This window comes from Stomoxys calcitrans, chromosome 3 (genome assembly GCF_963082655.1).
Source record: "Stomoxys calcitrans chromosome 3, idStoCalc2.1, whole genome shotgun sequence".
NCBI lineage: Eukaryota > Metazoa > Arthropoda > Insecta > Diptera > Muscidae > Stomoxys > Stomoxys calcitrans.
This window is the reverse complement of record NC_081554.1, coordinates 117,846,634-117,869,922: the sequence shown is the minus strand read 5'-3', so window position 1 is coordinate 117,869,922 and position 23,289 is coordinate 117,846,634. Positions and strand designations below refer to the sequence as shown.

Here is a 23,289-nt window from a genome sequence, read left to right as displayed (position 1 = left end):
AAGTTAGTTTCTTTGACAGACTTTCACTATAACTTAGCCAATATGTACGGCCTTTAGGTTAATTTTTGTTGTTGTTGCTGGACTTACCTTAAAATCGGAAAGGGAAGCCATCAAATCATCTAATTCCTTTGTAGCCGATGAAGCATATGCCTGATGAGATGAGTTATTTGGTGTAAAAGAGTCCTTTTGTCTGACGACCTTTTCCTCCAATTGTCTCACTGAAATACAAAAAAAATATTATACACGCTAAACAAACATTATTTTATATTATATATTTGTTACCTGGGCCTTCGGGTCCTCCAATGTTCTCAGTTTTTGTCTCACGTACTGTAATTGTGACGTGTCGACCTGGCGTCGGCGATTTACCGCGGACTCTATAAGAACCAAAATGTCACAACACACTCTGATGCCCAACTCAAGAGACTAACTTACCCATTGGGGACAGCATACAGTGAAGCATTGTCCATTTCGTTTAATAAACTATCTACAGTTGGACGTTCCTCTACTGATGCGTAACTATTATAGGTATTGTATTTCGATGATGGTGAACTATGGAAACCGGGTGGTCCCGAGGTATCTAAAAAATAAGGTCAAATTAGTTCATAAAAAATTTAAAAAAAAACATTTGTAAGACTTAGAAACCATTAAAAATAGCGCAACCCAATGCTCAGGCAACAGCGTTTGCAACACGTTTGACTGTTTTTAATACAGTATGTTGTCGTAGGTTTCCAAAGTGTTCCACAAAAAGGGAAAATAACCCAACTTAAGAGTTAATGCATTCGCATTCTCAACTTTTTATTTGTTAGGCTTATATGTCATGTGCAGTGTTGTCGTTTCTGGTAGGTTCCTACCAAAATTGGTAGGTTTTTATTCTCTTGGTAGATTGGTAGGTTTTTCCAACATATAAATACCAAGTTAATTACAGAAAAAATTGCCGCACATAACTCAAAATTATTTCTCTTCTTGTCGATTCTGCACAGAAAAAAAGACTCTGAGAAAAAACCAACTACTGCAATTTGTATGTGAAACTTGAAGACTATATGTTGAAGTAGGTTTGTAGAAACTGGACCGACAACATAATTGAAATTTGGGGATTTTCAACAAATTCTTTTGTTGAGTTAGTAGTTAAAATACGCGTACTACCATGTAGCTTCCATGCTTAGAGTTGGGCGATGAGTAAATACCCAAAAGATATTTAATCGGTAAATTCCCGGGTATTAACCCATTTATACCCAAAAGCTGAGTATTTATAATTTTGCAAATATATTGGGTATAAAAACATTTTTCAAAAAATTGTTGATGATTTCCTTTTCTTTGTATGTAAACCTGATCTTCTTATCTCATAAAATCGGATCGATCTCCAGACTTATAGTCTTGAGGCAATAACTTGGTAATTTTTCATCCGATTTCGATGAAATTTACCACAGTGAGTTCTGGGCGACCACTTTTCACTTCTGTGAACTGCGGTTCAGATCGGACTATACTTGGATATAACTGACCTTAGACCGACCACCCGATCTCCCGATATAGGGTATTGAGGTCATCAAAGATCCATTTATTACCCGAATTCGTTAAAATTTGGCACAGTGTGTTCTGGTAGACCCCTATCCACTCCTTTATAGGCTTATTACGCAATATCAGGAGATCGGTCTATATGGAAACTATATCCAAATATGATCCGATCTGGGCGATATTCAACAAACAAGTGTAGAGGTCTATGAAATCGCACTGTTTCAAATTTCATTCAAATCGGATGAAAAATGCTCCTTTTATGGGCTCAATACTCTATATCGGGAGATCGGTCTATATAGCAGCTATATCCAAAACAGCTGAGATCAGAAGGTCAGGTTTATATACATAGAATACGAAATCACCAAAAATTGTTTGGAAAAATTTTTTATACCCATGATATCTGCAAAATTATAAATAACTAAAAAAGCGTTGGGTATTTACCCGGTAGAAACCCATCTCTACCCATGCTATTAATCAAAAAAATATTTAAAAGTGGTTTTTACATTTTTTTAAAATCGAATAATTTATTAGTTATTTCAACATGAATAAAGTGATGTCGGTAGGCTAGAGGATGCATGCAAGACTACTGAACATGAAATGATAAATTCAAATCACGCGGCGGAAAAATTAATAAAATTGGATTTTTGGTTAATAGTACAGAGAGAGAGAGAGAGAGAGAGTGACAGAAAAAAACCTGTGAGCAAAGCAGTAAATGATCGAGACAAGCAGCGCGAGCCGAACAAAGAAAATAAAAACACCACCACATCCAAGCTGTGCAGTAAAGCACATGTAGTGGCTGGTTAAATGATTTTTTTCTTGTTTATAGACATATTGTTGTTGTATGTAGGCTTGCAAAGAGTGCCTTTCAACAACAAATTTGTACTTTGGGTCGTTGAAATTCAAAATAAATTGTTGCTGGAAAATTAACAAATTTCTTCGTTGTTTTTTCGACAAAAGTTTTTGTTTTTCAAAACCATTTTTATGTGTGTGTGTATTCGTTTAGGGGCTAAATACTGATACACTGCTTTAAATTTAAGAAAAAAATAGCGTAAATTCTGATATTGACAGTAATTGGAACAAGTGTTAAGTGTCTCTTCCAAATTTCGAAAATCTGGGAAAGAAATGCGGCTTTTGTGCGTTACAAATTCGCCTGTTTAATGCCATCAATTGGAAAATAGGATCATAGGATCATGCATACAAATATGCTTAGATCTGGTACATACTTAGATATTGAGGGGTGTATACAAATTGGTAGTAAACCCGTATTTCTGGGAACAAACCCATAAATAGGGAGATCGGTTTATCCAAACTCAGCACAATTGTTCATTGAAATCGGGAAAAAAGTATATACGACTCTTATGAACTCAAGATTTCTTATCCGGAGATCGATATAAATGGTGCAATATCAAGCTATAGGCCATCTTTGAACTTTTGGGGCAATAGAGTGATTTCATCAAGCGACGACTAGTATTTATACTTTGCATGTTTAAAGATGTATAATTTGATGTGTTGCAAATGGAATAGAATAATAGTGTCTTGTAGAACATTTGGTAGGCTTTGGTCAAGTTTGGTAGTGTATCAAATAGTGTCAATCTCTTAAATTATTCAATTGACAATTTTATAATAACAAACTGTAATTTTAGGCAAAACCTAGAGCTCTAACTTAACCTGTAAGAAAACTACCAAGTGGTATCAATAGTACCTCTAAACGCTTTACGTCGGAACTATCACGGCACGGTATAGCTGTGAGCACCATACAGGCTGGATCATCGATCTGTGTGGTGTTCATTTCTGTCACGAGAAGTTTAACTGCGAACTACCGGGCGTGGATAGTGGAATGCTTCATACGGAGTAGCTCGAGCGAAGAGTCTCAGTGAGAGGCCAGGCGGCACCGGCTCTGGCCCAAATTTTGAGTGTCTATGATGCTCGATATGATAAGGTGAGTTATTGGCGCCTTTAAATAACCAATGGCCACCCTGTTCCCGCGGCGATCGGTCCTTTGGACTGGAACAAACTTGCTTACCTGTAGGAAACTTGACGAGGATCGCCACCTGCACATGAAAATGTGGCTACAACAACTATCAATTGTGCCACATTTCAGAATTTTTGTCTATCCGTACAGCATGGACCTATATCAAACTCTTTTGTTAGCCCGAAGCTCGGTTTTTATCTTGGACCCATGCTTAGTAGATTATGATTTTGACAACCGGTAGTGGGTTATTTGAATCCAATGATTGCATTGCTTTATATATATCGTAATATTTAAAGAACAAGAAATAAATTATTGCGAATGAACTCCAGAAAGGTTGTTTTTAACAAATCTTTAAGAGACCTGGCTTACTCGGAATACCAAGCGAACAGATCTGCTGAAAAATTGAGAACATTTTGCAAATATCGAAACAAGACCCTCTCTAAAACAATTCTTGATAGTCGTGATATTTTAAGTCGACATAGCCATGTCAATCCGTCCGTCTGTCTGTCGAAAGCACGCTAACTTTCGAAGAAGTAAAGCTAGCCGCTTGAAATTTTGCACAAATACCTCTTATTAGTGTAGGTCGGTTGGGATTGTAAATGGGCCATATCGGTTCATGGTTTGATATAGCTGTCATATAAACTGATCTTGGATCTTGACTTCTTGAGCCACTAGAGGGCGCAATTCTTATCCGATTTGCACGACGTGTTTCGTTATGATTTCCAACAACTGAAATTTCCGATTTGGCTGAAATTTTGCATGATTTCGTACAACTGTGCCAAATATGATTCAAAATAGTCTATAACATGATATAGCTGCCATATAAACCTATCTGTGACCTTGATTTCTTGAGCCTCTAGAGGTCGCAATTATTATCCGATTTGTCCGAAATTTTGCACGACGGATCCTCTCTTGACCATCAACATACGTGTTTATTATGGTCTAAATCGGTCCCTCTATTTTACTTCTTGAGCCCCCAAAGGGCGCATTTCTTATTCGAATTGGCTGAAATTTTACACAGGTCTCCAACATATAATTTAATTGTAGTCCGAGCCAGACCATATCTTGATAACGCTCTAATAGCAGAGCAAATCTCTTCTTTTATCTTTTTTTGCCTAAGAAGAGATGCCGGAAAAAGAACTCGACAAAAGCGATCCATGGTGGAGGGTATATAAGAATCGGCCCGGCCGAAATTAGCACGCTTTTTCGTTTTTTTGTTCATGGCGTATTTTCCGATGCAAACGACATTTTTGACCTTGACTCTATTTCCTTTAGTGAAGGTGAATTTTCTTGTGTCGGCATTGTTGACATTGCCAATGCCCTTTCTAAAATAAAATCAAAGTCCTTATGTGTCTGATGTCATTTTGGATTTAGTAAATGCCATTTTAACATCGTCTGTTTTTCTAACTGCTTGGAAAACGCCTCGAGTAGTTCCTACTCCTAAAGCAGTTTCTGTCAATGGTCCGGAAGATCTACTTAAGGCCCAATTCAATGCTATCCATTTTATCCAAGGTTTGTGAGCGCATTATGATGGCCAATTCGCTGATAGCATTTTCTACAATAAGCATGGATTTCGTAAATATCATAGCACTACGAATTTACTTCTTAAGCTAATTGATTCTGTTAGAGCGAAAAGTAATTTGAACAGAAATAGTGTGTTGGTTTCTCGTGACTTGACCAAAGCGTTTAAATTCATATGTTTAAGAATTTTAATAGAGAAGCTTTGTGTTAAGTTCAATTTCTCTCCAATTTATATACTAGGTCTCAGTTTGTTGAATTGAATGGCAATGTATCATCTATTTGCCTCTTATCTTCGGTGTTCCCGAATTTTCAGTCTTGGGCCCTATGCTTTTCCTTTTTTATGTAAATGATCTACCGGACAGCTACGATTTGTCTATTTGTTCTATTTACTTGTATGCGGATGATGTAATGCTCCTTTTCAGTGGTCATCGTGATTTTCCTTATGATTTGCATATCGTTGTTTAGGCCAGGTTATTCAAAGGACAAGTACGAATGCGTTAAAGGTCAACCCCGGAAGTCTTTTTGGGTAACCAGACTTTTGATTTCCCCTGTATGTTGGGGGGTAATAGTGTTTATTTTGTCAATGAGCTTAAGTGCCTTGGAGTGTTATTTGATAGGAACCTGCATTTTGGAGATCATGTTGATTTTATTCGTAGTGGGTTGTATTACATCTTGCGTAGAACATATTCTACCAATATCTATTTGCCACTTTGGATTAGAAGACGATTGACTCATGCTTTACTTGTTCCTTCAATTAGATAGAACTTGAGAACTTCATCAATCGTTCTAATGTACTATTGAATTACAATATTATTAAAAGTGGAGTGGCATTATCTTTACGCTACTCATTTAGTTCTCTCATTCGGTTCGAAATACCCAGATTATGATACCCAGGATAATCGTGTTCTTTGTATGAGAGATAATTTGTTGTGCGTGTTGCCCGATGCTGGAATTTTTTACCGGTGGATTTGAGGGTTTTCTCTCACCTATTTTTTAGCTATTATCTTTTTGTTAAAACTGATTTAAAAAGCTCACTAACGTTTCGAGATTTATTTCACTGCCAAACATCTTCAGTTTGGTCTATAATTTAACCATGAAACGTCTTACAAATGAACAACGCTTGCAAATCATTGAATTTTATTACCCAAATGCGTGGTCTGTAAGGAAAGTTCATGGGGCGACGACGCTCATTTTTGGCTCAATGGGTCCGGAAATAAGCAGAATTGTCGATTTTCGAGTGAAGATCAGCCAGAAGCATTGCAAGAGCTACGAATGCATCCAGAAAGTCACAGTTCGATGCGCTTTATGGGCTGGTGGCATCATTGGATCGTACTTCTTCAAAGATGCGAATTAAAACGTAACTGTGAATGGTGAGCGCTATCGTGAGCTGACATCCAATTTTTTTTTTACTCAAAATGGAAGGGCTTGACTTGCATGACATGTGGTTTCTACAAGTCGGTGCCGCATGCCACACAGCGCGCGTAACAATGGACTTATTGGGAGGCGAGATCTGTGAACAACTTGCTTCACGTTTACTATTTTTTGTGGGGCAATGTTAAAGCTCATGTGTATACAGAGAAGAGATGGACCATTTGGGCACAGTCACGGTCAACATTTGCATGATATAAAATTAAGTTATATGGGCCGTACTATGGGTTCAAATAAAGATGTCATGCATTTTTCTGAAGTTTATGTGTTTTTTTTTTTTTGAAAAACTTTCCTATAGCTCTTTATATATATATATATATATATATATATATATATATATATATATATATATATATATATATATATATATATATATATATATATATATATATATATATATATATATATATATATATATATATATATATATATATATATATATATATATATATATATATATATATATTATTTTTGTAATAGGTGCATTCGGTTTATTTTAGCAATGAATAAAAGAATGAAATGAAATGAGCAGCTTATTCCGATTATGGAAATTTAAATATTTCCTTTCTTGTGTCGTTGTTTTGGTAGTGTGTTCTACCTTGAGGCGGCTGCCCTTGCCGATGAAGGACTCTATCGGGTTAATCCGGTACGTACAACCGGCTGCAATGAGATTGCCTTTCTTTATAGGCTTTATCAAAAAATTACTGTAGCACCCAGGTGGACTTTGGGGTGAACTATTAAGATCTAGAACTTGTTATCTCGAAAAGCTTACCCGGCCACTGCAATGTGTATCAAGAGCAGATCCTTGCAATTAATAAAGTGGTGGCTCAAATATAATGTCATAACGACGATCGGCATAAATATCTTCTCAGACAGCCAGGCAGCCATTAAATCTGAACACAAAAACCGCCATCGACTGTCGCAGATCTCTCATCGAGATGGCTAAACAGTTCAATATCCACCTGTTCTGGGAGCCAGGCCACAGAGATATCCCAGGAAATTGTAATGCGGATGAGCTTGCGAAACTAGGAACTATCCTACACATTCGAGGCATACTGGAATCTGTGGGTGTGCCTCTAGCGACATGCAAGCTAAGTTTTCAGGACCAGGCCCGAAGGACAACAAATGATCGATGGTCACAAAGAGGAAGCTGTGAGCATTCCAAAACTATGTGGCCTAATCTAGACTTGAAGAGGTCTACTGCTTTGCTGTTATTGGCTAGAAATGACGTCTCATTCATTGTATCCGTCATGACAGGTCACAGTTTAATAAAAACATGATGACAGACTAAAGATTGCCAGCAACGACTTTTGCAGAAGCTGAGAGGACCTTTTGAAAGGTTAGAAATAGTTCTACTTTAGGTTCTCATTTATTTGAGAATCTGTTTGATTTAGCGGATGTGAACATTCGCAAGTTATTGGGCTTTTTAAAGCGATCTGGATGATTCAATGGTAGGAACTAGAAGGCATCTTCCTTCTTCTGTTCCTGTGGTATCACAATGGACGAAAACGTCTAAGTGAGTCTGATGGCAGACTGCCACTTAAACCTAACCTAACCTATAGGCTTTGTGAAATAAGCATTTATAGACATATAAAATGAAAAAATTTAGCTCTCGCAAAAGGTACCAAATGGCTCGCGGGGTACCTTGCTACTTTTAGGGTATCAAAAAAAGTACCAAAGTTTAAAAATTATCATCGCTAATGTTCTTTCGCTGTTGTCTCAACAACGACTGAAACAAAGAAGTAAGAGTACGTATGACTTCCCATCAACACCATCGCAAATGGCTAGGCATCGCTGATATAAACATACCTTTTCTATCGTAACTATTGCCATTGTAACGGGCGCTGCTCAAGTCTTGCAACAACGAATCCAATTCTGATAAATTGCTTGCGGTATTTTGTTGCTGCGAAGGCCCTCCGCCATTCATGCCATTATAAGGTTGACGTGGTATGGCTCCTTGATTTTGATATTGTTGACTAGATGATATGGTGGAGGAATTAGCCGGTCCATTGTAACCGCCAGATGGTGATACTGATGTACGTGTCTCCGAATAATGCTCTTGATAGACAGGCTGCTTATGCCGATGGTGGCAAATTCAAAACAAAATAAAAAAAAATAGAGATTAAATTCTTTATGAATGCTTCACTTATGCACACACACACACACTTACCTGTGTTGGTGGAGCTTTACCCCGAAGACTGCCATAGCCCGATGAAGATTCTATATAATTGTGCTGTGGTTGCGGTACTTGTCGTTGTTGCTGCTGCACAGACGTTACGACTGTTTGAGTTGTAGCTCCATAATGCTGCGGTTGATGACCGGGAACACTATTCTGCAAATCGGCAAGTAGCGCATCTGTAACAAAGAGATGAGTGGGCACTTGATTAATCACACATTTCAAACTTGTTGACTGCTCTATTAAAAGCAATTGAGGCCTATTAATAGGCTTCTTTCTGTTTTATGTTTAAATACCAAGATTGTCATAATCGCCTGGTTTATTCATGTCTTATTGTACCAAAGGAGAGACCAGCTGTGACAGGTCTGGCAGTTGCATGTACTTGATATTGAAAACTTGAACTCCTATCAAAAGTCATTTCAGTACATAATGGCCAACAAAACAACTTACTAATCTGAACCATATGAGCGACAGAAAGAGAGCGAGCACCCATTTACGAAAGTTCTTACTCAACGAACGTTCTTATCTTTGGCTCTTGTTACTGCCGCCCTCCACCTCCAAATTTAGTTTTTATTTAACTCAACGCAACTCTTATCGCAGAAAATACAGGTAGAAATACCACAGCATTTGTAGTTTTGAGGAAAAAGAACGAACTCCTCGATTATATAAAGAGAAACAAGTAAAAGCATGCAAAGTTCAGCCGGGCCGAATCTTGGGAACCCACCACCATGGATTCTGCTAAAAATTTATAAAAATAAATTTAGTTGAAGGTCATAATTTTGTTCTACGCTTCGAACACTTCTAAAACCCGAACAAGGATGATAAGTAAACCGATTTACATGGGAGCTAGGTTATAGACAGTTGTTGTGCGAAATACCACATGCAAAATTTCAGCCAAATCGGGAGATCATTTATATGGGAGCTATACATATCGGGTTATAAACCGATTTAGAGCGTTGTTGAAAGTCATAACGGAACACAACATGCAATGTTTCAGCCAAATCGGAAAAAATGGCGGCTTGTAAGGGCTCAAGAAGTCAAATCGGGAGATCTGTTTATATGGAAGCTATATCAGGATATAGATCGATTTGGACCGTACATGGCACAGCTGTTGGAAGTCATAACAGAACACTACATGACAAATTGGACGAAAATTGTGGCTTCCGGGGGCTCAAGAAGTCAAATCGGGAGATTGGTTTATGTGGGATCTATATCTAAATCTGAACCGATACGGCCCATTTGAAATCCCCAGCGACCTACATCAATATTAAGTATCTGTAACGATCAAGAATATATATACTTTATGGGGTCTTAAACGTATATTTCGAGGTGTTACAAACGGAATGATTAGATTAGTATGCCCCCATCCTATGGTGGTGTGTATAAAAAAATTCGGGGAAAACTGATTGCTCTATTTGAACGTTTTTTTTTTTTATCTGTATTTCAGTGAGTAAGAATTTATTTTCCATGTAGGTATGTGTGTGAGTACGATTAGTCTATCAAATCGTTAGGATAGAGCTGACAAACTGAGCGCTTGAAGTGCATACAGCACAGTGCAATAACAGTACAATAACCTCTCGAAAGACAAAAAAATCACTCGCTACAAGTCTGTGACTGCTACCTTAGTTGAATTTGGAAGCCTTTGTCTGATTTAGTTTGAGGAAACATTCCATCTGTGAATGCCATCTATCTTAGTCAGCAATAAGAGATATATAATCCTTAATATGCCAATTTTCATTTTCTGAGTCGCTTTTTGTGCGAGAGGTTTCTTTAGGCCCTAAATATGTTTAGGAAAATGCGCCCATTAAAGTATGTACGCTGAAAGTCAAGTTTTTTGTTTGAAAGATGGAGTATGTATTTTCTACTATTCAATTCAAACAAATTTAATTTGGATTTATCACACCGAAAATAAATAAAATAACTAATAATTTCGAACTGATGTGAGGTATTCGCCATGTACCACTTCTCTACAAAGAGGAGACTCTCCACGTCAGGCCGCACAGTGTTGCGCCAGTGGCTTAAAATTAAAAAGATGAAAACTATGGCGTAGCGTTATTTTGCCCAAAACGACAAATGTCATATCGCCCAAACGATGACCCAAAGCCCAAATGAATGTCGCAAAACCCAAATTTCAGATTTGGATATTATGATATTTTAACATTCCCTTATGCCATAATATCCAAAGACAACGGTGTCAGAAAACCCAACAGTTATTATGTCAAAACACCCAAACTCACAAAAATTTGTAAAGCCAAAAAATTAACTTAACATATTGATCATCTAATACAAAAATCTTTCTACGAGGCATTAAAATCGGTTGAAGTAAAACAGCCATGAAATAGCAATTTGAGTAAGTTTTAAAGCCTGGTTATGTTCTCGTAAATGTACCGTAAATGTAGAATAAATGTATCGTAGACATAGAATTTGACATTACAGACATAGTGCTAACATGGATAAGCCCATACGAGGGCGCCGTATTGGCGCTTACCCCTACTCTCTTCTTGTAATTTCTTTTTATCACATACTTTTCATTTTTTATCACCACAGGTCAGACTGACCACCAAGTGAACTCACCTTTTCATGGTGGGCTGCCCATTCAACCTAAACTATTAGCAATATATATGAGAAGAGAGTTTTTCCAAATTAAATTTTTGGCTTGGAAATTTGTTTAAACTTCAAATATTGTCAGCTGACACAAAAACAAAAGAACGTAAAATTTTGCGTTTCCTGAATTCTACTTTCCGATTACGGTCGACAGACGTTTGGTAATCATTTGTATATGTATTCATAAACCAAAACAAAACAGCTGACACGTTTTCCTTCATTTACGGTAGTTTACGAGAGCATAACCAGGCCTGTAAGCAGGAATGTTTATTTTGCATTCATCCAAAGGAAAAGTTTTGTTTTTTTTTGCATATTAAAGATTATATATTTTATGGAAAATCGCCGCTGGGGTAAAATTTGTTTCTGAAAAAAAAAATTTTTTACTGCAAAATTTTCTTCCTCAGAGGATAACATCTCTAATATATGAAAACAAAGCCTAAGGAAATTTTCCGATTTCAAATATAAAAACAAATTATGGACAACAACTGCAGAAAAAAAATGTTTGCCCTTGGCGTTTTCAAATGCAAAAAGATATTATTTAACTTTGTTGTTGGTTTAACCAGCTAAGATCAATGTGTTTTTATTTCTTACTTCCATTTCAAAACAAACTAACAAAAACCCTTTAAAGAGTCTCAGAAATTGTAGGTTAAATGTATCAGATTTCGCCCTTTGCCAGAGGGTTCACCAGATTGCGATGTTACCAAAAGATTACATGCTTCCACTTACTCACTTACTTGTATGCAGTGCAGTGCAATGGTAGAATGAACAAGTAAAAGCGTGCTAAGTTCGCCCGGCCCGAATCTTATATACCCTCCACCATGGATCGTATTTTTCGAGTTCTTTTCTCGGCATCTCTTCTTAGGCAAAAAAGGATATAAGAAAAGATTTGCTCTGATATTAGAGCGATATCAAGATATGGACCGGTACGGACCGCAATTCAATTATATGTTGAAGACCTGTGTAAAATTTCAGCCAATTCGAATAAGAATTGCGCCCTTTGGGGGCTCAAGAAGTAAAATAGAGAGATCGATTTATATGGGAGCTGTATCGGGCTATAGACCGTTTCAGACCATAATAAACACATATGTTGATGGTCATGAGAGGATCTGTCGGATTTCAGGCAAATCGGATAATAATTGCGACCTCTAGAGACTCAAGAAGTCAAGATCCCAGATCGGTTTATATGACAGCTATATCAGGTAATAAATCGATTTAAACCATACTTGGCACAGTTATCGGATATCATAACAAAATACTTCGTGCAAATTTTCATTCAAATCGGATAAGAATTGCGCCCTCTAGAGGCTCAAGAAGTCAAGACTCGAGATCGGTTTATGTGAGAGCTATATCAGGTTATGGACCGATTTGAACCATATTTGGCACATAACAAAACACGTCGTGCAAAATTTCATTCCAATCGGATAAGAATTGCCCCCTCTAGAGGCTCAAGAAGTCAAGACCCAAGATCGGTTTCAGACGAATATTTCGAGTAGTTACAAACAGAATGACGAAATTACAATAGTATACCCCATCCTATGGTGGAGGGTATACAAATAAAACGATGAATGCACGACCAGCACGTCGAAAAATATGTAGCTATGCTCATAATTAAAGGTTATTCTATGGCAAACGAAGATTAACTGGATAACAAGTCTTTGGCTTTGTGTGTGTTGTTGATGTTAGATGTTTTTTGAAAAGTTGTTGGCTGTTGGATTTTAACTTTTTCTTACTGCGCTATAAGAAAAGGTTGAATACCAAGACACGACGTTTCATTCGAAAGGCCTGCTTTTAATTTTGCACATATCACTTATTAGTGAGTAGGTGGAAGCATGTAATACTCAAAGCAAAATATCTGTATCTCGGAATTGCTACTACATACGTAAAATTTTTAAAGCCTTTCAGGAGTAGGCCCAATATGGACTCCAAAGACCCAACAGCTGGCATCTGACCGTAACTCCTCCTATAGGTGGAGGTGCATTGGCACCTGCAGTCGAGAGTACTGCTTCAAGCGCACTGCTTTCATATGAGGAAGAGACGGATGAACCGATTCAGTTTCAGACAACAACAGCGTCAATGAAACAGTCTTCGCAGCCGAATCGAGAGATGAGGACAATGGGATGACGACAGTAGTGAGCGAGGGCTTTGTTAAGCTCACAAGAAGACGCACCGGCAGTGTAAACGGCCGAAAGTGCAGGTTGCTGGAAGGAACATTTCAAGCACTTCTACGGAAGCTGGAAAGAGAATCAGATCTCCCGAAGAGCATAACTAAAACGCTGAAAAAGAAAAAGAGCTCCCCACTTTCAAGTACTCTGTGAAGACCAAGCCAACCCTCGCGCAATGGGGACTCTAGACAGTGTCGGAAGGGAAAGATGGTTGCTGAAAAAGGTAAGGCGCCGCCCTCTTACGCCAGAGTGACAAGGAAGCACAACAGAGAGAGCTGACGTATACAGTCAGCGATATCCGCAGTGCATCCGGTAGGATTCCATCTAAACCGAATCCCAATTTAACTTCTTGAGTCCATATAGGGGCAATTCTTATCCTAATTGGTTGAAATGACACCTACTATGGTCTTCAACATCCAAGCTAAGTGTGGCCCAAATCGGTTCATAACCTCCATTAGCATAACAATTCTTATCCATTATACTTTGTTTGCCTATAAAAAGATACCGGGCAAAGAACTTGACAAATGTGATCCATAATGGAGGGTATATAAAATTCGGCCCGGCCGAACTTAGCACGCTTTTACATGTTAAAGACTGTAGCGTATTAGAATTTTACTACAACCATTCAACTCCATTCTTCTTCGTTGGTGGTTATAAAACGATGATTCAAAAATGAAAGAAGTAAGTCACAATTGGGAGAAATTTTAGAAATGCCGCAGTTCACCGAAAAAGTCGCACAATGACAGCACAAATGAGATAAAAGCAACGAGTGCAAACCCTCAAAGATTGTTACTTACCAAGACGTCTTTCGAATTCGCCCACCTTAAAACTATCGGTCGGTGTGCTATGAAATGATGATGACAATAGTTTTGTAGACATTATCGGTCCTCTCGAAAACTTATCGTTGTTTTTGCAATAGATATAAGATGTGTTTTTTTTTGTTGGCAATTCCTATTTGGGATTCTCACACTTGCGCGCACTTTAGTCTATACGAGTAATATTCAAATCGCCTTCAATGCCGACACCATCAAACACATCCCAAAAAATCGTATATCGCGCACATTTCAGAACAAAAAAAATAATAACAAAAACATTGTGTTAACGCTTCAATAATCCAGACATAAATGGCATTTTTCACTCCGCAAGAGTTTCGACTAAGCGCACAAACAGAGATGGCAAACGGGCGAGCAGGCGAAACATACCAATTTTGGAAAATTCATACGTAACGTCTTTTTTTTGTGTGTTTGTCGAAACGAAAATGAAATTTAATGTTTTTTTTTTCTTTTTAATAGCGCTAAACACTCCCGGCTCATGTGAAATGGTCCCACTACAGCAAAGAAACTTAAATAAAGATCCATTAAGGAAAGGCAAAAGCCGGGCGGAGCCGACTATATAATACCCTACACCTACCCTACAATCATAAATTCGGGCAATATATAAATATATATGTATATGAGAGCTATATCTAAGTCTGAACCGACTATTAAACAGATCGTTTGAAAATTGTTGTTACTACGGCCATATAATTGCAAATCTGGCGATAAATATGTATGGGTGCTACATCAAAATCTAAACCGATTTTGATGAAATCTCGCACATATGTTAAGACCAGTAACAAACAATCCGTGCCAAATTTTATGCAGATCGGTTACAAATTGTGTTTATTACAGCCTTATAAGTGTAAATCGGGCGATAGATTTGATTTTGATGAAATCTAGCAGATATGTTGAGATCAGTAGCAAAACTATCCGTGCAAAATTTTGTGCTGATCGGTTGAAAATTTTAGCTACTACGGCCATTTAAGTGCAAATCGGGCGATGCATATATATGGGAGCTATATCAAAATCTGAACCGATTTGGATGAAAATTTTGCAGATATGTTAAAATCAGTAACAAAACAATCCATGCCCAATTTTGTGCAGATCGGTTGAAAATTGAAGCTACTATAGTTATTTAAGTGCAAATCGGGCGACACATATATATGGGAGCTACATCTAATTCTGAACCGATTTTTCCAACCAAAATCAATAACGTTCGTCCTTGGGCCAAAAAAGTGATATGTGTAAAATTTCGTGATGATTGGACAACAAATACGACCTACACTTTGATTACAAGAATACATGGACTCACAGACGGACATGGCTAAATCCGGTCTAGCTCTTCTTCTTAGCGTTGCAAACAAACGCACAAATCTATAATACCCTGTACCACAGTGGTGGTGTAGGGTATAAAAATTCATAAGCTTCTACAATCTGAATGAATTTTGGTGTTGGCCAAAGGGGTATCACACATCTTAGCTTGGTCGTAGTAAATGTGACCTCAACGAACTCTACTTCGCCAAGAGTTGGAATAAATGAATGATTGAAAATATTTTTAATTTCATTTGCCTAATGGACACACCAACCACCCACATACATGGTGGAGAAACTCCGCTATTCTAACAGCGTCAAAATGTGGCCAAATGGCTTGTCTTATATCATTCTTGTCGAGAATGTTTTTTCTATGGCATTTATGATGTGGGTTGATGATAATCTTATAGAGTCGTTTGACCTAATAATGCCATAACTAAGAAATTCTAGATCATGTTGTCGTTGTTGTCTTTATTGCGGTGGCGAAACGCGAAAATCGATGGAAAACAAACAAAAAACATCTGACAGAACAAAATTTTAATAAAACATGGTTGAAACTGTCGAAACAGTAAAACCGTCGTGCCGGTTGGACAAAATGCATGCAACTTTTTCTTGACATAAGCCTAGATTTGATGATTTAAACGATACATATTTCATGAGAAATAATTTTGTATACATTAAAAAATACCTTTAACCAACATTTTTAAGTAAATGAGGATCAAACTTTTATTTATAGCCACTTTTTAAAAGCATTTAGTTAAATACCGTACTGCATAAGTGTTATATGCATGTCTGTGGACAAACTGCTTCCAAGCGCTTTTATTTCAATCCAATAAGATTTTGATGCTACCAAATGTTCACTCGGAGGGTTTGGATAGAAAGATCATTTAAATTATATAACCCTGTTTTTTTTCAATTGGGATTTTTCGGATTTTGGATAAATCGGTTTCTTGCCAAAAATAATCGGTTTCTAATGGTACTAATGGTTCATTTCTTGTCTTGAAAATTGGTCTTGTGAAAATATTCCCTTGGGGTTCGTCTTAGAAATGCCTTCGAAAAAATATACGGAAATTCTCTCAGATGAGAAAATTCCATCAACATTTTGCCTTTAAGGCTGGTACTATGTTCATTTTGCACAGTTGAAACCCCATGTTTTTGCGATTGATTTTTTAAACACTACAAGCAACTCAATGACAAAACAATTATTTTATTCCAATTTTACCAAAAGTAATGAGGGAATGTCCAACTGAATGAAATCAGCAAGATGTTTGCTTTAAAATCCATTATCTACAAAAAGTAATAGCGGAAAGCGAACATAGTACCAGCCTTTAGAGAAAATCTGATTAAAATTAGTTGTTTGGAACAGTTTCACCGAAATTTTTTGTTTGGCAAGCTTTCAAAAAAGTTTGCCTTTTGAGAAAATTTACCTGAAGAAATTTTCATGAAAATTTAGCATTGAAAAAAAATAAATTTTTATATATTTGATCGAAATTTTTTTAAGAGAAATTTCATTTCAATTTTGTCTTTTCAGAAAATTTTATACAAATTTTTTCTTCAGAAAAATTTAAGCGACACAATTTCCTTTAGAAACTAAAAAGAATATGCATATCCTTTATAAAGTTTTAAAGGCTTTTCTTTTATAAGAATAACCGGTTTTTAAAAAATCTCAAAAACTTAAACCTTTCTTTAAAAGCTCCATTTTCGAATGTTTCGAAATCTGGGTTAAGGTTTATTTATCTCCGAGTTTTCGGTTTATTTCGGTCATTTCATTTTTGATGTTAATTGAAATCTGTTTCCATAAGCCTTTCATTAAGTCCCACAATGTCTGCTTGAGGAAGAAAAAAAGACTGGCCAAACACTTAATTCAATTTGGAAGTCACATTCGTATCTAAATGGCTGTACATTTTTCCATACTCTTAATCCTTATATCTGTTTTGGGGTTATGGGGTGGGCAGCCCCACAGCTATCCTTCCCCAAACTTGGTTTGGCAGATTCGTGTTTTTGGGTTACTTTAACAGACCAAACAAAACTTCGTTTTATTACCTGCTTATGGGAATAGTGAGGCAAAATAACAACAAGGAATACCCATATTTTGGACGCCCAGCATGTATCATCGATTGATTCAGACGACACACGGTGGTACAGGATTTAATTTCACTGGCCAAACTTTAAAAATAAAAATGCAATCCCATGTTAGCCGGTTGTACGTACCGGATTGGCCCAATGGAGGCCTTCATTGGCAAAGGCTGGCGCCTCAATGTACCTGTTCGTCCTTTTTTCGTCATGGGAGAAGCACACCCCGGAGTGCCTTCTCCGCACGCTCCTTGCTGGGATTGCAGAGAACCTCGGAGCCAGGCTCTGTTCGGTTTGCCAGAACCGGTGAGGTGTAACCGGAGCATGGTGTGAGAGCATTTTCGATCTTGGTCTGGCCTTACTTCAATACGGGAGCATTGCCGCACTGAATATGCTGCAAGGTGCTAACATAGACAGCGGTGGTTCGCAAGGCGTCATCGTCGTCGGATTATTTGACCCTCCTGACCCCTCGTGGAGCAACATACACTACAGCAATACCCCAGCCCAATATTGCCGGGCCAGCGCCGGGAAGTGTATCTTTCTTGTAATGGTCTCCGACAAGATTGTAGATTTTTTGAGTCGGAAGAACATATTGGTATCAGCGATCCAGGAGACAAAGCGGACCAACAACTGCAGCCTGCACGGTTATCATGGATACAATGTGCTGAAGTGGGGATACACCACTCGCCTGCGCCTGGCGCTAGTGACCTCTACAGGGAATGTATGGGGATAGCAGCCAAGCTCGGTATTGCCGAGATAAAGCTATACAACATGTACATATCGCCGGTTGGTTGTTGTGACCCAATTAACGGCCAAGTTTACGTTCCCGACATCGGTGGCCTACTGTCTGGCTATAAGCGCCTGATTCTATGAGACTTAAATGCGCTTCACGTTTCATGGCATTCTCGTAGATAACAACCAGCGCGGCATAGCTATTGCAGATTATATTGAAGGCTTCACGTTCTGCACTGTGGGCATTCTGCACGAGTGACGTATCCTGGCAAGCGGTCATTTCTTTCGGATCAGATCACCTCCTCATATTACTCACCATCGACGGACCACACGACTTCATAACCTCTAAGCGCCGCACGTTTATCGATCAGAAAAATGCCAATCGGGTCGACTTAAGTGAGCTGACACCCCCTCAGATGTGCTAGTCGCTGAGAGGAAATTCCGAAAAATTATTAATGCACCAGTCGCTCGCTTTATATCTGCCGGTCGCATACCCCAAGTGTGGCCCAATTTCCCAGCGCAGGCAGTGTTACTCGCAGACGAGCGTGATGGGATTCGTTGCATGGACCCCAATAACGCCAGAATCAGCGAGCTAAAATTGGAAATAAATAAGGTATTTGACGAATATAAGCGGAATTTGTGGCTGGACCACTTGAAGTAATGTAACTTAGGTATCGATTTAGGCAAACTGTGGTCTACTGCTGAGTCACTCTCGAACCCCGAAAGAAGAAATGACACGACCTCAGTCACTTTTGCCAACGTAGCCGTGATCGACCAGAAGAGATGCGCTAGGTTGTTTAACTGTCAATTTATTGGGCATCCCGGATAGGAGGGGAGCCATTCGTCGTATCCGTGGTCGCCGAGCCGATGGACGGCCGTCACAATTTACCGTGGATGAAGTTTCAAATGTCATCCGTTCCGCCAAGTCATCCAAGGCGTTGGATCTACCTGGAGTCGAGTTCCTTACAACTGTACTCAAACTGTCTTTGAACACTTTTATAGTACCCGATGTCTGGAATATGGGCAAAGTGATACCGCTACCGAAGCCGATTCGTACGACCGTACGTCGTACAGACCGATCTCACTTCTCTCAACAGTACCCACATATTTCGAAGACTGCATAGCACAACTGCTTTGCACGCCATCACCGCACAAATTTGCCATTGCTTCAATCAGCCTAGGCCATGCCATAGGGCTGTCTTCGTGGCACTGAAACTATCGAAACAATTAGACACGCTCAGCCATGACAAACTAATTGAGGAGATCGTCAACAGGTCCTTCCAGGAAGCCAAGCCTGAAACGCTGGGTCACGTATTATGGATGTTTGTACGATCATGGCATCGTACAAACCCACCATTGCTAACAGCTTCGATAGGTTAAACGTCTACCTCAACGATCTTGCAAGTGATCTGAAGAAATGTGCCACCAAATCTTTAGGAGAATAATGAGCTAAATGTGATAGTCGATGGAGTAGCGATACCGACCATCAAGTATCCCAAAATACTTGATTCCTCTGGGCACACCCCGCCTACCAACCCACCACTATATTTACTATTTATAAACATTTTATGGTATCCAGACAGGAATTTTATAGTGACTTATTGCAAATTTGCCCGTGAACATTCCATTAAGGAACAGGGCAAACTTCTCACATATCACTGAGTGCTGTCCAATTCAAGTTTAATCTCAATGATAAGGGGCCTCCTTTTTATAGCCGAGCCTGAACGGTGTGCCGCAGTGCGACATCTCTTTGTGGAGAAGTTTTACAGGGCTGCCATACCAGATGGTACAGTACATCACAAATGTCGCCAGCATTAGAAGGGGATAACCATCGCTGAAACATTTTTCTGGTGTTCCCGTCAGTATTTGAACCCAGGCGTTCAGCTTCATAGGCGGACATGCTGCGCTACCGTGGTATTTTAAAAAAATCAAATTGAAGTTTTGTGCGGAACGAAATTACGATTTCGCGCAAACTATAAACGATACATGGCAATTTTTTTTTTGTGAGTGGAGTCATTGGCTGTTATTTTTATTGGTTAAAGGCAAATTTTAAGGGAACAGAATGCGTTTTGTAAAAAGGATCACAACTTAAACTTTTAAATCAAATTTCTCAATAACTACTGAATTGACTTTAATGATTTTAAACTGAAAGAAAGCTTCATGTGTTATCTATCGAATAAAAAAGTAATGATTAAAAAATTTCTTTCAGTTACAGATTTTTGGCCAGTTAAAAACGGCCCTGAACCACTGTGCGACGCACAACTTGTTTGGGATGCCAAATCTTCATTTGTGGTCCGATTTCTTCAGCTCTAACTATTCAAAAGTTTAAAGAGTTATCTCCGCCCGTTCTCAAACGGCAGATTTTTTACTTGTTTTTTTCGATCCCATTCCACTGTGCGACGTATGCTTGGCATATCACTCACTTTATATACAACAAAAAAAAACTTATTTCAAAACATATGTATATGTAAATATTTGCAAAATTTCAAGCGATTTATTTTTTTATCACTATCGTGATTTCGGCAGACATACGGACTGAATTGGCTAAATCGAATCTGAGTGTCAGGACGAACAGAAACAAGTAAAAGCGTGCTAAGTTCGGCCCGGCCGAATCTTATATACCCTCCACCATGCATCGCATTTGTCGACTTCTTTCCCGATATCTCTTTTTAGACAAATAAAAGATAAAAGAAGACCACTGTAGAAGTCTATGTGTAAAATTTCAACCAAATCGAATAAGAATTTTGCCTTTTAGGGGCTCATGAAGTAAAGTAGGGAGATCGGTTTATATGGGAGCTGTATCATGTTAAAGACCAATTCAGACCATATTTGACACGTATGTTGGAGGTCGTGGTAGGAGACGTTGTACAAAATGTCAGCCAAATCGGATAAAAATTGTGCGGCTGGCTTTACTCCTTCGAAAGTTAGCGTGCTTTCGACAAACAGACGGACGGACGGACATGGCTAAATCGACTTAAAATGTCAGGAAGAACATTAATATATGGGGTCTTATTCGAATATTTCGAGGAGTTACAAACAGAATGACGAAATTAATATACCCCTATCCTATGGTGGAGGGCATAAAAACGTTATGACTTTTTAGATTAGTATTTCATGGGTAGATAAATATGCCAACCTTTCGTGGAGAGTATAAAAATAAACTTTCTACGAGCCCTTGATGAGAAATGTTTGTGGTAATAAACAAACAACAAAACTTAATGTCGATACACGCTAATGTGCGTTTATACAGTTATGGATTTTTTATATCCCAGTAGTATAAACAAAAATGTTATCGAGCATTTCGCTTTTTTCTCTCTTGTTCTTACTTTGTGAGGGAATTATAACATGGAACACCTGTGTGTTTTGGCTGCGAGGGAAGGTGCCAATGCCAAATCTCAAATAAAAAAACTTAAAAACAAAATAAAACAACTACAGTGATAGCGACAAAAAAATCCGCGTATGTTCAGAAATAGTTGGATGTGTGAATAAATCGAGTTTATGTGGCTGATTTTTCTAATTGCGGCCTACGTTTGCATTTCATTGCCAGAAAAGTGACAAAACCCGCCATTCATATATTCCTACAAACTCAAAGACACTACGCGGAAACAAAGGTATCTGTCGATGTTTTTGGTTACAACAAATTCATTTATAAACTCAAAGATTTGTAGACTTTAAACGTAGAAAATCTTACGTTTTAGGAAGATAAAATGAAGAGAAATGAAAACCTAAAGTGGCACACCCTGTATGTTATATATTGGGAGTCATCATATATGCAACATTTAGTCTATTAGCTTGACTAGTGATCTGTCATGGCGGACACGACAAACTAGACTCTTGTTCTAGCCAATGACAGCAAAGCGAAATATCTCTTCACGTTAAGGTTTGACCTCAGAATCGTGCAGCTCTTGGCCTTATCTCGAAGAACCCGCCTATATGTCGCTAGAGAAGAGCTGAAGATTACATAATACTTTTTTTAAACTTCATAACTATCTTTAAAACATATTTTGTATTGATGCCATTTTTAAGAATGGTGCCCTCTAGATGCTCAAGATCGGGAGATCGGTTGATATGGGAGCTAAATTTAAACATGGACCGATTTGACCTATTTACAATTCCAACCGTCCTACATTAATTAGAAGTATTTTTTTCCACTCTGATTGAGACACCTTCAAAACATATTGATTGAATGCTTCAACAGCATTTTCTGGTGTCAAAATAATTGACCACAAATTTTTTTCTTAATGTGCTGGAATAAAAAGAAGCCATTAGATGCCAAGTCAGACTGTACAGCGGATGGACCATCAATTCGACGTTTTGGTCGTTCAAAAAGGCGCTGATTTGGGCCGATGTGTGAGAGCTCGCAATGTCATGGTGGAAATTTTGCTCGAGGCAATCAAATTGTGGTGTACCACTCAGCGGAACAGTCGCCACATGACCAGTTTTGCCGAAGAAACAGGCGACCATTCATTTCGCAGTGCTTCTTTCACGAACAACTTTCGTTAGATTTGGTTCGACTTCGAAGACCCACACAGTCGATTGTTGGTTTGTTTGTTTGTTGCATAGATCAACGATTCGCCACCAGAGGCGATCTTGTAAACGTTGTTTTAAGAACCGCGACCGTATTTTTTCAAAATCTGCGCAATCAAACGAAATATCGAATGTATGCTGGGGGAAAAATGCCCAAGGATGTTACTATCTCACGGTATGTCACATGACAATCTTGCATTATGAGTTCAGGTACGGCATCAAACTTCTCTGGTACAACGATCGTTTTTGGACGACCTTCATGGAATTCGACTATGAGCGAGAGTCGGCTACGACTGAATTCATTAAACTAGTTTTTCACAATACTATAGAATGGTGCTTCATCTCCAAATGCACTCTTGTCATGATAATCTACGCCGAAAGTTGTGAATAATGGTCGAACAAAAATGTTCACGAGTTACGTCCATTTATTTGTCAAATTTATTTTTTCAAGTC

General features: G+C 38.3%; 1 protein-coding gene across 7 annotated transcripts in view; it reads right to left on the bottom strand.

Moving 5' to 3' along the window:
• The window catches only part of LOC106085290 (leupaxin), a 198,971-nt gene that overhangs the window by 70,440 nt on the left and 105,242 nt on the right, over positions 1-23,289 (bottom strand). For 5 of the 7 annotated variants that reach the window (XM_059364968.1, XM_013249482.2, XM_013249477.2 and 2 more), the window contains 5 exons: positions 8,604-8,788; positions 8,243-8,504; positions 433-577; positions 283-374; positions 88-218 (listed from right to left, as the gene is read on the bottom strand). In XM_059364968.1, the coding sequence (XP_059220951.1) occupies positions 88-218; positions 283-374; positions 433-577; positions 8,243-8,504; positions 8,604-8,788 (815 nt within the window). Of the gene's footprint in view, positions 1-87; positions 219-282; positions 375-432; positions 578-8,242; positions 8,505-8,603; positions 8,789-8,905; positions 8,952-14,172; positions 14,386-23,289 lie in introns of those variants that run through there. The other 2 variants (XM_013249478.2, XM_013249479.2) reach the window with 2 other exon arrangements.